Source organism: Falco cherrug, chromosome 4 (assembly GCF_023634085.1).
Source record: "Falco cherrug isolate bFalChe1 chromosome 4, bFalChe1.pri, whole genome shotgun sequence".
In the NCBI taxonomy this organism is placed as follows: Eukaryota; Metazoa; Chordata; class Aves; order Falconiformes; family Falconidae; genus Falco; species Falco cherrug.
Genome location: NC_073700.1, coordinates 89,126,551 through 89,138,906, shown reverse-complemented (window position 1 = coordinate 89,138,906; position 12,356 = coordinate 89,126,551). Strand labels below are relative to the sequence as shown.

Genomic DNA, 12,356 nt, shown 5'->3' with positions numbered 1-12,356 from the left:
TTTGCAGTGATGAATCTTATGCAAGTCTGAGGTAAAACTGAATTCCTAATGCTGTTCAGCATCACACATCAGAATATTTTTTAAATTGTTACTGGATAATTACATGTAGGTGCTTGTCATAATTAAATAAAAATTTGAAAAAAATTAACCTAAGAATGCTTTCCTACAACTGTGCAAATTTGAAAATAATTTGTTTGCTATGTGCAGTATAAATTTGGTTTTTTATGATCAGGAGCTGGAAGTTGAAATATGCAGGTTCCTCAGGAGCAGCTGCATTTTTTTTTTAGCTGTGAGTCTCATGCTTTTCTAGCTGTTTATGATGCAGAATGGTCATTTTTTTCGTGACTCTGAGGTTTCTAAACTTGCAGTTGCTTACTGGAGCAAAATGGTCTAGATGCAAATAAATGGTTTCATCCCCCAGTGGCAGGTGCTTTCTTGTGAGGTTGAGCGGTGGTGTACTGACCGTGAAGTTCACAGCCAAAAGTCAGCGGGTCCCAGGCATTTCCGGTTCTTCCTTCACTCATAGACAGATAACATAATACGATTCCCCAGTTCTAGCATAAATATCCCAAGTAGTGTCTGTTGGGCTCACCAGCCTCCTTGTGACCACCACGACCTCTGTTTGGGTTGCCGGTGCTTTCAGAAATTGCCTTAGGGATTTGTGAAGCTTGCCAGTGGACTGTATTTTCAGCTATGGGTACTTCAGTAGGACATCAAGATCCCATGCTTTATGATTACATTCTCTTGGTGCAGCTTAAATGCCTTTTTTATATAGCTGGGTGCTAACTTTTTTATTTTTTCCTTTTTTTTTTTTTTTTTTTTTTTTTTTTTTTTTTTTTTTTAAAGAGTTTGTGCAGGACTGGGACTCCTCATAAATTGTTTGCTTATGTAGTCCAGTTGAGTACTTGGTTCTCCTCTCAGGTATATGCATTTCCTTCTGATTTTCATAATCTCCATTTATCAGATAATAATGCCAGGGGTATAAAATATATCAAGTTGTTAGTTCCTTTCATTTTGAAGTTCCTGTTGATAGGTGGTGTTCCTAGGCTTGTTTTATGAACAGTTAGGCTGATGCTGAATAAGACCGTGCTTATGTCCAGGGTTGTTCAGGCTTTTTAGTCTGCTGGTATTCCACATACCAGCAATTCTGAGGTAACAGGGTGAAACATGGAATGCCACAAAACCTAGCTGCCAGTTTTATGGTGCCAAAATATTTCACACAGGTGCTAGCAGGTGGACATCATCCCTTCTGCCGCAGTGTTCAGTTTTGACAGGGCTGTGCCGTTCGTTAGCACAGGTAGTAACTGGGAAGCCCAGAAAGCTCACAGTCAGTTGCTTATACAAAGTAGTTCTAGTCATTGTAGGAGAATCTCAGATTTCAGAGATTTTAACAGGGGCCATACTATAGCAAAGCCATGGTTACTCCTGCCAAAGGTTCAGAGTGGATTTGCTGAGTTTCCCCGTGAGAGCGAGATGTTTCTGTGCAGAGACTTGTGGGGGTGGTAAGCTTTCCTCTCCTAGCCACACACCTTTCTGTCTCAAATTTGCTGCCTCTGTTCTAGCTGAATTTTGTGTTGGGCCACCCTGAGCCAAACCCTATGAGAAGTCTCAGAAGGACTGTTGTTCCCAGTAGTATTTATCAATCAGGCTTCTACTGAGTACAGGTGCCATTCTTCAGTGTAATAGAGATCTATATTTTTAAGGATTTTTGAAAAGCTCTGTTTGCATAAAAGACATTTTCATTCACCTACATGACAAGTTAGGGGAGGAAGAAATTCCTCTAGCCTTTACTTGTCTAAAACATTCCTACACCTTTCCTTGATGCTTACCAGTTAACACCAACTCTTCAGAGAAACATGAAGCTTTCTACAATCTTTTCTTAGTGTTCACTACAAGCTGTAGCTCAGATGGAAACTGGGATTTGGTAGTGATTAATTAAATGTCTTAGCCAGCAATGGGATCATTTGAGAGTTGAGACAGCTATTCAACTTCTGCATTTTTCAGAAAAAAAGATTCTTTTAATATACTTCAAAAGACATTTCAGAATCCTGATGTAGTTTAAGTCCAAGATTTGTACCAACAGGTAAATGCAGTGTGAAAAGGAACAGTCTCTAAGAAATGTCAGTTGTTCCGAATTTGAAAAACACAAAACAAAACCCCAACAATCTCCTGAATGTTGTAAAGCTGTTGTAGCCAATCGAAAGTCCAAGGGAAGGAAGCATTTGTGTGCTCTGCTTTGCATACTTCATAGGTAAACAGCAAACAAAAGTCATAAGCAACCAAAACCCCATCCTTTTCCTGCTGAAAGCTGGTTTTGTATTTATATCCAATGGTGCTAATTCTTAACACCATTAAATATATATTAAGGAATTCTCTTTGCATGTTCTCCAATTTGCATGTAGAAATAGTGTATACAGATACTTAAAAAAAAACCCCCACAACCCCAACACCTTTCTAAAAAAGCTTTCGTTGTTTTGAGTGGAAACATAAAGAGGGGAAATGAACAATTCTTGAGATTCATAATCCACTTATGTGACTGTAGGTTTCTTGTTTAAATTTCATTTTCTGGGTGTTTTTTTTCTGTTTTGTTAAGTAGGGATGCTGCTGGTAAGCTGAACTTGTGTCTCTTATTCAGAATAGAAGCTGTACAGCTCACAGATGGGAGACCCCCAGATGGTGTGCGGTTGCTCAGAATTCTGGGAAGCGCAGAATAAATTGGATAATTTTCTATTAGTGGGAGAAGTGTTGGACAGGGTTATCTCTGGAGCTTACAGAGCGCAGACGTGTGAGACCCTGGGGTCGGCAGCCCGCTGGCAGCCTGCCCATTGTCCTGGCCATGCTCTGGCCGCGGTGCTTGGGCAGCCCTGTGTGCTGGTGCAGGGGGGCTGCTGGGGCGAGATACACACAGGCTTTCCATTGCTCCTGTGGCTGCACTTGAGAATTTGACAGCTTTTGTACTTCAAGTTTCAGTATGGCAAACCAAATCTGCATACTAGGGTGTTTCACCTGGTGTGAGGTAGTGATGGCCGGCTGGCATGTCTGGCGGGTCATGGCACCTGGCTCTGGGTAACAGGAAAGGCAGCACAAACACTTCCTCATGGTTAAGTGCACTAGTCCTGTGTTGATTTCACTGTGTTCCAGCTCAGACCTATAACCTCTTCAAGCGTATTTTGTATCAGGATATTCAACTATTCCAAACAAAGCAGTTTTGTATTGTTTTCTTGTCTAGTTTCTAAACTGCAAATTAAGCACACAGAAAAGTAAAAAACCCAAAAAACCTAATAGTTACTCTGTGATGTTTGGGATTTTGTTTGTTTTTTGGGTTTTGGGTTTTTTTTTTACTTTTATTTTTATTTTGCAATTTATTGTGGTAACTGTATTCATAATTCCACATGAAGTGCCAAGCGTGCTTCATTGTCCTAGCAGTAATGAGAGCTTAGGAGAAATCGCAGCGTGGAGGAGGTTGAGACGCTGTCAATTGGCTGTATTTTCCTTAGATATGGTATTTTTTTCATGAATACTCTTTTTTAATAACTGTACACAGACATTCAACCCTCATGCATAGCAGCTCTTTTCACCATGGGGTTTACACCTCATAAACCTCAACAGACTTCTAACAGTTTGCCCACAGAGAAATTCTACGGCAAGGGGAACTGATTTCTTTTTTCCCTAGCCTGATTGCTTGTTCTGAAAAGGAGTATTTTGGTCTTTTGCATGTGCTGTTTTCAAAATCAACATCAGAAAAGTAATAGTACCTAGGCCTTAAAAGGTAAAAAGTTGTCCTTTAATTAGCAGCTAAAATCTGTTAAACCTATCATATAACCTCCAGTGTGTAAGTATTTTAACTGATGGAAACTTGGCAGTGTGTCCCATAATGAAGGCTTTTTCCAGCCAGACCACTTTTCTTGCCATTATAAACTGATGAATTCATTGCCATCATGGGTACAACTTCTGAATAATGTTTCTTCTAAAGCCTAGGAAAGCTTTCTAGTTCAGAAGCTTCATGATCACGATGCCATTTTAAGTATCTTTTTAAAATGTGTGGTAGAGTTGATGTTGAAATGCATTGGGCTCTCCATGGTTCTTTCGGCTCTGGAACTGCCACAGGTGTAGGCTAAGCTGTTGGTTACCTTTGACAAAAATCTGCGTGTTCCTAAATTGTTGTGGTCTACTTTTCTTATTATCAAACAATTCTCAAACTATGGGTAGGGAAAGTTGTTCAGAAACTTCTGCTTAACATAAATGTTTTGGTAAATGAGCATTGCATCTTGTGAAAGTAGAACCACTCACCTTACTGTCTTGGCTTGGCAGGCAGTAGAAATATTTACTCCTAAAGCTTTTCATAAGAAACAAATAATTATGTTCATCTTCAGCACTGGGTATGAGCCCAGCAGCCACGCTCTGCCTCAGGCTGGTGTAAACTGTGTGGTGTGGGGTGTAGTTGGATGAACAAGTCTAATAAAGAGTAAGAATGTGCCTCTCACAGCTTTGTTTTTTTCTCCTTGGTCTGTAGTGTCAAGGAGAGCTTTAGAAAGCCCTGACATGCAGAGGGAGGAAAAAGTGGTTTGGGTAAAACAAGCTGGATTCGAATAAACTCTTGAGCTTTTAAAATGTTCCAGGGAGATATCAGCGTATACAGTGTTTTGTGATTTTATCCATTGCTAGTGTTGGTAGTATGAAATGACAGGAAAGAGATTATTCTCGCTGTAGAACTTTTAACTGAAATGGATTTTTTACTTCCTGATCGTATGTTAAAAAAACAAAATCTGCTCAAGTTGTGGGTTTTTTTCTGGTCAGCAAAAAAGAGATATATTTTTTTTCAACAGTTATCCTTTATATATGTATTTTGTATGTGTAACTGTTCAGTATATATTTTATGTGTTCCTGTTAACAGTAAAGCATAATATCTAAATTTATCACATATGTGATAAAACAGGTAGAGGTATGTACGGAGGAGACAGTTCCAAGGCAGAGATTTTAGTCTCTAGCTATGATTCTCTTCTCTTTCTGCTGCATGCTTCACATTCACTTTTGTTGGTTATTGAAAAGAAGTAACTAAGATGAGCTGGTGGCTGCAGCATGAAAGAAAATCAGTGTATCAGGTTAAAAAATACAGGATGCTTGCCTCAAGATGGTGAGAAGGTTCATGGATGCCAGTAACAGTTCTGTGATCAAAAGCGATACATTCATCTCAGTGAAGCCCCCCACGGGAGTTCACGGGGCTGTGGGACGGTAAAGCTGGGCTCACCCAGCTCCTCCGCGCGTAGCTGGTGTCAGTGATGTGTGGCAAGCTGTGCTCGTGCGGCTGGCAGCAGGAGCGTGTCTGTTCTCAACACCCAGCCTTAGTAAACTTACAAGATGCATTTTCCTGCGAAAGTGTGGTATTTTCCAAAGATGTTCCAAACAGAAAGTTCTAGCCCGTATCTATTATGAATGGTTATTCATAAACTTTAGTTGAGTCAGTATCTCAGGGATCAGAAATAAAGTTAGGATCTTCCCATCACTGCTGGGGAAGGAGTTACATTCTGATTCTTGAAGGAGCTACATTCTGATTTGTAAGGGATTATGACCTTGCTTATTAAAATTGAAAAGCGAAGCGCATACCAGATCCTCCACACAGATGCAGAAATTTCATAGTCTTAACATTTCCTCATGTGTGTCTTTTGTGAAGAGGCCTTACTTATGTTCCAAGGACTGCAGCTCTGATTGAAAGTCTGTTTTTTATCTTGTACCACCAAAAACAGGAGTAAATGATTCTTTGCAGTGTAGTTAGAGCCCATCAAGTAGAAATGGATGAACTGATTGCGCAATAGGTGTTCAAGGCGAGTATTGCTGGTAGGTTCCTACTGTTCTTGCTCGGGATGAAATGCGTGGTGGCAGCCTCTCAAATGTCTAGCATTGTAATAGTGTAAGTGTTCGAATTAGTATGAAGAGTTCGTGGAGTCATAAACATGCATTTGAAACAGCATAAAAAGAGAGGAAGGGTATTTGGTCTTGAGCTATGAATGGCACGTGATATTTCCATCAAGAAAACTGTTATAAATTGAAATGCAGAATGGAAGAAGGTAATGCCATTGGTTGGTGCTGTGTTTGTAGAGCCAATTTAGTTTTGCTGAGATAATACCATTACTGATAGCAGTATTTCTGTCGTGTGGGACAACGCCACCTTATATAATGCCTTGCCCTTTTCTCTCCCTTTCCTTGTTACTTATCTCTTCACAGTGCTGCACACCCAAGGTCCCATTGATGGCAGTCTGTATGCGAAAGTGAGGAAGAAGAGCTCTTCAGACAGCAGTATCCCTGGTGTTGCTCAGGGTGTTCCCATGACCGGCAGTCCTGATCACAGTGATCACACTCTGTCTGTCAGCAGTGATTCAGGCCACTCGACAGCTTCCATCAGGACAGACAAGACTGAGGAGCGCCTTGTGCCAGGAGTCAAACGGGCTCTGAGCCCCCAGGAGAAGGCAGAACTGGACCAGCTACTTAGTGGCTTCGGTCTGGAGGATTCTGTCAACACCACCAAGGATATGACTGATGCTCGAACCAAGTACAGTGGGACTCACCACATCGTGCCAGCTCAAGTTCATGTGAATGGAGACACCAAACTGAAGGACAGGGAGACTGATATTTTGGATGACGAAATGCCTAATCATGACCTTCACAGCGTGGACAGCATTGGGACTTTGTCTTCCTCAGAAGGGCAGCATTCCACCCACCTGGGGAACTTCAACTGCCACAAGAGCAGTCAGAACTCGCTTCTTTCAGACGGCTTTGGAAGTAATGCTGGGGAAGAGCATCACAATGCTTTTGCCCCAGACCTGGGCATTGGTGTGGATCCCCTCTACGAGAGGTCGTTTGGAAGCACTGAGGCAAAGTCAGCTCGGCAATTGCAGCGGAATCCTTCTGTCTCATCCCAGCCTCAAGCCTACGGCCCAAGTAACTACTCTACTCAGACCTGGGTACGCCAGCAGCAGATGGTCACTGCTCACCAGTATGGTTTTACCCCAGAGAATGAAATGAGGGTTGGCATTCATAACACTGTGGAGAATTCAGCCAGTGTCCAGAGCCAGTCCCGAGTCCCGGACACGCCAACACGTGGCTCCAGCAGCAGAGATGCTGTGCAGAGAGGTCTAGGAAGCGTGTCAGGTGCTGCAGAAGCAGCAGAACATGCCAGTGCGGAGGGTTTTCAGTCAAGGCCAGTGCCTCAGAGGGACACAAACAGTCTGGATCAAGGACAGAATGTGGGGGACTTGGCAGCTTCTCCAACTTTGGATATTGATCAGTCCATTGAACAACTGAACAGGCTGATCTTGGAGTTAGACCCTACATTTGAACCTATCCCGACCCGCATTAACGCTGTCACCAGGGACAGAAATCAAGTAAATGGCTTCACCAGCCTTGATGTAGAAGTGGAAGGGCATGGCAGGAGTCCTGGCTTCCATGACAAATTGGAGGTCACAAAGAGGAATCCTGCCTGGCATGGTAAGCTGCTGTAATGCTTTCTGAAATAATGCTTTTCCTAGCACTTGTGTATTCTGCATATGGTACAGCAGGACCTCAGGCCATGACTTACCACTTCCAGGATGATCATCAAGGGATTAGTTTGTGATACCCTCATTACATAACCGTCCAAGAAATTATGGAATCCAACTAATGTAAAATAAGTAAATTTTGCAGGTACTTGGTTTTTTTGCTTGAAAAATGTACTGTTCAGCAAATTCTTACCTGTTACAGATCATCAGTTGGGATTTTTGGCTGTTGTAAGTTCGCATGTTAAGGGAACAAAATTCCTACATTGAGACATTTTTAGAAGGCATCTGTAGTGAAATGACTTGCGATTTATGATTATATGCTTTTTATTGTTACAATTTCATTTTCACGGTTACCACTTAAAAGTAGGAGAAAAAGCTCTGCAATTTTATCTTCAAACTTAGTGTAATGCTACCAGCATTACATTTCTGTGCAGCATGTTCATAAATAATGTGAGCTTTGCCGGCAAAGTATTTTCAAACATACTCTTTCTGAAACTGTTTTTCTGGTTAAAAATTCAGAACTCACAGTGCTTGCCTCTTATCTCTGGCTTTGATGTGATTGCAGAAATCAACTGGTGAAATTAAATAAGCAGCAAACACTTGCTGACTGTATTGCCTGAGTAATGCTACTAGAACTAGCAGCTTTGCAAAAGGGTTAGTAGTCTGTCTTTTCCCAAGTCCACTGAAACCTTTCATTAATGCTGTAGCTAAAATTTGCGGAAAACAAGCTCTTGCTATTCTGTCATGTTTGAAAATTCTGTGTGGTCTAATTCCTCTGGCAGAATGTATCCCTTTCCCTTCCTTCCCTCCCTTCCCTCTTCCTCTCTTTCTTTTCCCTGCCTCCAGTCTTGGTGCGGTGAAAGACTTGCTCGCGTCTCCAAGATTTGAGCCTGTGTCGGCCAGCATGCCAGCACGCGTGTCTGTTGCCTCAGGGGACACAAAAGAGCTGCTTCAGCTCCAGCCCAGTTGGGTGTGCCAAGCCCTTTGATGACGACTGTGCCTAACTAGTGTGTGGTTTCCATTAATGTGCTGGCTTAACGTGATTGAGGATGGTGATTCTTACAGAGAAGGTGAAATCACCATTATGTGTTGAGGAGGGTAACTGAGGACTAAAGAAATCCAGAAATCCATGATGAATATATGTGAGCTGCCTCACTGTCTGTTTTTAATACATGGTTTCACGTTTCATGGCTCTTACAGGATTAAATGCATTAGTTTGTAATTCTCTCAAGTCTTTCCAAATGATTAGTTGATGAACAAATTGAAAATGAGATTTTTCCAGCAGGAGAGAACTCTTCTCTTTGGTATACAGTAAAGCTAGTGAAGGTGATAAAATTGTCGTTTAGAATAAGGCACGTTTTACAATTCTGTATTTAAATGTGTGAATCTGAAAAGAGATGTTTGAATTTTTCTCACAAATTCTGGTCATCTCCCAAAGGAAGTAGGAGTCGCTGTCAGTTCCCTTCCATTTATAACGTCTGGTAACGCAGGTAAGCTTCCTGCCCTGATGACAGCTGGTGGGAATATCAGTCCTTTGGGCGTGTTCTGGAAGAGGATTTGTTTTGAAGAAAGCGATTAATTTGGAATTAAATATGAATATACAAACAGCATTTAGAATCCTGGGTAATTCTAGGGAGGCGACAGGGCACAGTATGAAAGAGGGAAGAGTTTAAAAGTCAGGAAGCTCCTTCACTTGTTGTGATGCCCTTGCCTGTGGCAAGGCAGTGCTTCATCAGCCTGTGCAAGGGAAAAGTAGGGTTGATATTTTTTCCATTTATTTTCTAAACCTCTCTCTCAGAAATCCTTACAGGATGTTTATATCATACTGAACTTCAAACACAACTTTGTGTACTGATTCTGAATTCACTTCCAATTCAAGTCTGTAAAAGACCTCTTCAATGGATGTGTTTAGACATAAAGGTCTATGTCTCTGAAAGGGAGGTGGTAAGCACAATTTTTATGCTGAAAGTGCTAATTGGGATCAACGGCATCTCTGTTTCTGACGTTTGATTTTTTTCCGCATATCCTCTCTCTCTGCTCCAAAGCGACACTCACATTTCTACTGAAATCACAGAGTGGTTGAGGTTGGAAAGGACCTCTGAGGGTTATCTGATCCAGCGCCCCTGCTCAGGCAGGGCCACCTGCAGCCAGTTGCCCAGATCCATGTCCAGATGGCTTTTGACTATCTCCTATCTACAGCCACCAATCTGGACAACCTGTGCCAGTGCTCAGTCACCCTCGCAGCATCAAAGTTGTTTCCTGATGTTCGGAAGGAACCTCCTGTGTTTCGGTTTGTGCCCACTGCCTGTGGTCCTGGCACTAGGCACCACTGAAGAGAGCCTGGCTCTGTGCTCTTCGCCCTCCCTTCAGCTGTTTATGGATATTGGTGAGATCCCCAACATGCTTTTCATTTTAATCAGGAGCTTGCAGCAGGAGTGCCATCTGATACTTTGTAAACATTTTATTTCGGCATACTGGGCATACCTTGTCTGGCAAGAAAGCTGATTATTTAAGGGAGAGTCAGGGAATGAATCAACTGGTGTTTGGGTCTTTTAAGTCTTTTCTTAATTTTTTTCTGGGAGGAAGTACTTACTCCATTCACACTCTTACTGTCCTGAAGCCAGATTCTTTTGAAGTTCTCCCAGAGCCTTTCATTGGCATGAGACTTGAGGAGGAAGGTGGCAAGTAAAGAGTTACCCTTGCTTTTTTAAGGCCCAAAATGAATGAACTGTGTCTAGAATTTAAGCACTGTAGAGACCCTAAAACATGTGGAATCCAGAATATAGGATGCATGACTGGAGGCTTATGTTGGCCTCTAGTCTTGGCTTATGCCATTGAGATTTATGGGCCTCATTGTAATAATATTTATAGTGACTTAGGATATTCATGTTTAGGAAAATATCCTTTAAAAGTCTAGCCCTTAAAGTGCTTTCTCTTCATATTACCATCCTTTTTTCAGGGCCTTGTGCTGCCAGTGTTGTTTAGCTTGTTAGCATCTTCTAGCCTTAGTAGTCTCTTTGAAACAGGGTGCTAGTATAAAACTGTGTTGGATATTCCCAGCTGGAATCTGTTTGTGGTGGTTCTTGTTGAGAGGTTACAGTCCATTGCATCAAAGGCAGCAAAACTGAATGGGTCATTTGGTGGGGTGTGGGGAGGCATTATTAGTTTACACTTCTGGGGGTGTAAGCTAAAGCACCATCATTTTCAGCAACTACTACTTCAGAGGATGGCACCTTCTGGTAGAAGATGCAGAGAGCTGGAATAATAAGGATTTAGATATTTTAATTTAGTCAGGGCCTTTAGGCATCTGAGTACATTTGAGTGCCCTAAAGGTCTTTAGAGAAAACACTACTTGTGGTTAATGTAGATAGTGTCTTGAGAAGTTTCCCTTGTGTGAAGGTCATGTGCCTTGCTCTTTAGTGATAAGCAGCAAGTTTAGATGTGTTGAGCTCCTTGCCTGCCCTTTGAACCCTTTGGGTATGTTAATTGTGATTAACAGTGCAATTTTATGTTCAGTCTAATGCAATTCAAATGCAGCAGACTGGTCCCAGAGAACTAGTAAGAGCTTGATTTTAAAACTGTGGTTTTAAACCTGTGGTTCCAAAGGTAAAACAATACGTATATGTGGCGTGCTGCCACCCCTGCTTGAGATTAGGAGGTCACCAGCACATACTGATGTTCGAAATGCTGCAGGGTTTATTTATTTACATATCTAGATTTGCGCTGCTACAGTATACGGAATCATTTACGCGTGGTGTGCACAGAGAACAAGGGGAAAAAGCAGTTTGACTGAATGAATGTTAAGAATGAGGAAGACCTGGAATGTTTTCCCCTCGATACATCATCTGTTGGAAAGGGAGCATTCTAGCTGCGAGGAAAGATTGGGAATTGGGATGGTCAGATGGAAGCAACAGGAGTAGGAGTATCGTTTCATGTCTCATCTGAATCCAGATGATGGTCATAGTTCTGAGCATAAAACGCAGATGTTCTGATACAGGTTCTTTCAAACTCTGCCTGGCACTTCAAAGGAGTAAATCCAGAAGCGTAGTCCAAACATTATGATACTCTGCTAGGGCAGGTAACAGAACACTGGCAAAGTAACCTGCTGTTTGCAAAGCCCCTACCAGTTCCCAGGCCTCAGCTGTATGAGAACATATGTAGATAAATTGAAACAGCAGAATTAGTCTATGTTGACTGTGGTTGGGAAAAGAAGCAGCAAGCCTAAAGTTCAAGAAATAAGGAAATACTCTTTGTTAGTTCCCTTCCTTTTTCAAACATTGTTGACGGTTTGCTTGCCTTTGGCGACCATAGGCGTGCGGTGTCTGTGTGGGGAGAGGTGGAGAAAGCGGCCCTAGGGGTATGCAGGTCTGTCAGATGCTCAGAGTGTCAGTGTACAGACCCAAGCGCTTAAAAAGTCTGTTGTCTTCATACTCCTATTGCGAATTAGTGAGTCAGTACTGGGATTAATAACTAGCAACAAATACCCTCTGTACTCACTGGGGTTAAGCGTTAAACAGTAAATTGGATAAAAACATAACTCACTGTGGTTTGTTAAAGTCAAAAGCCTATTCCCTACAGGTGTGGGAACGAATTAATGTGTAATGTCATGGAAAGTTCCTCTTCAGACTTTAATGTTACTTTCCCTCCACAGTGCACAGCTGAAGCATCAGTTCAGTTTGTCTCCATTCCCCTGCACAAGCGTGTACATGTGTAGTAAAGCTGAAGTACTCGGCATACTTGCAGTGAAAGGCTAAAATACATGCTGTATTAGAAAGAAAAGAAAACCTTATAATATAAGCTAAATAATCCCTTAAAAGAACAACA

At 41.9% G+C, this 12,356-nt stretch overlaps 1 protein-coding gene across 13 annotated transcripts in view; it reads left to right on the top strand.

Moving 5' to 3' along the window:
* The window catches only part of TNS3 (tensin 3), a 281,319-nt gene that overhangs the window by 206,682 nt on the left and 62,281 nt on the right, over positions 1 to 12,356 (top strand). For all 13 annotated transcript variants that reach the window (XM_055710377.1, XM_055710374.1, XM_055710376.1 and 10 more), the window contains one exon: positions 6,223 to 7,482. In XM_055710377.1, coding sequence (XP_055566352.1) covers positions 6,223 to 7,482 — 1,260 coding nt within the window. The remainder of the gene's footprint in view (positions 1 to 6,222; positions 7,483 to 12,356) is intronic.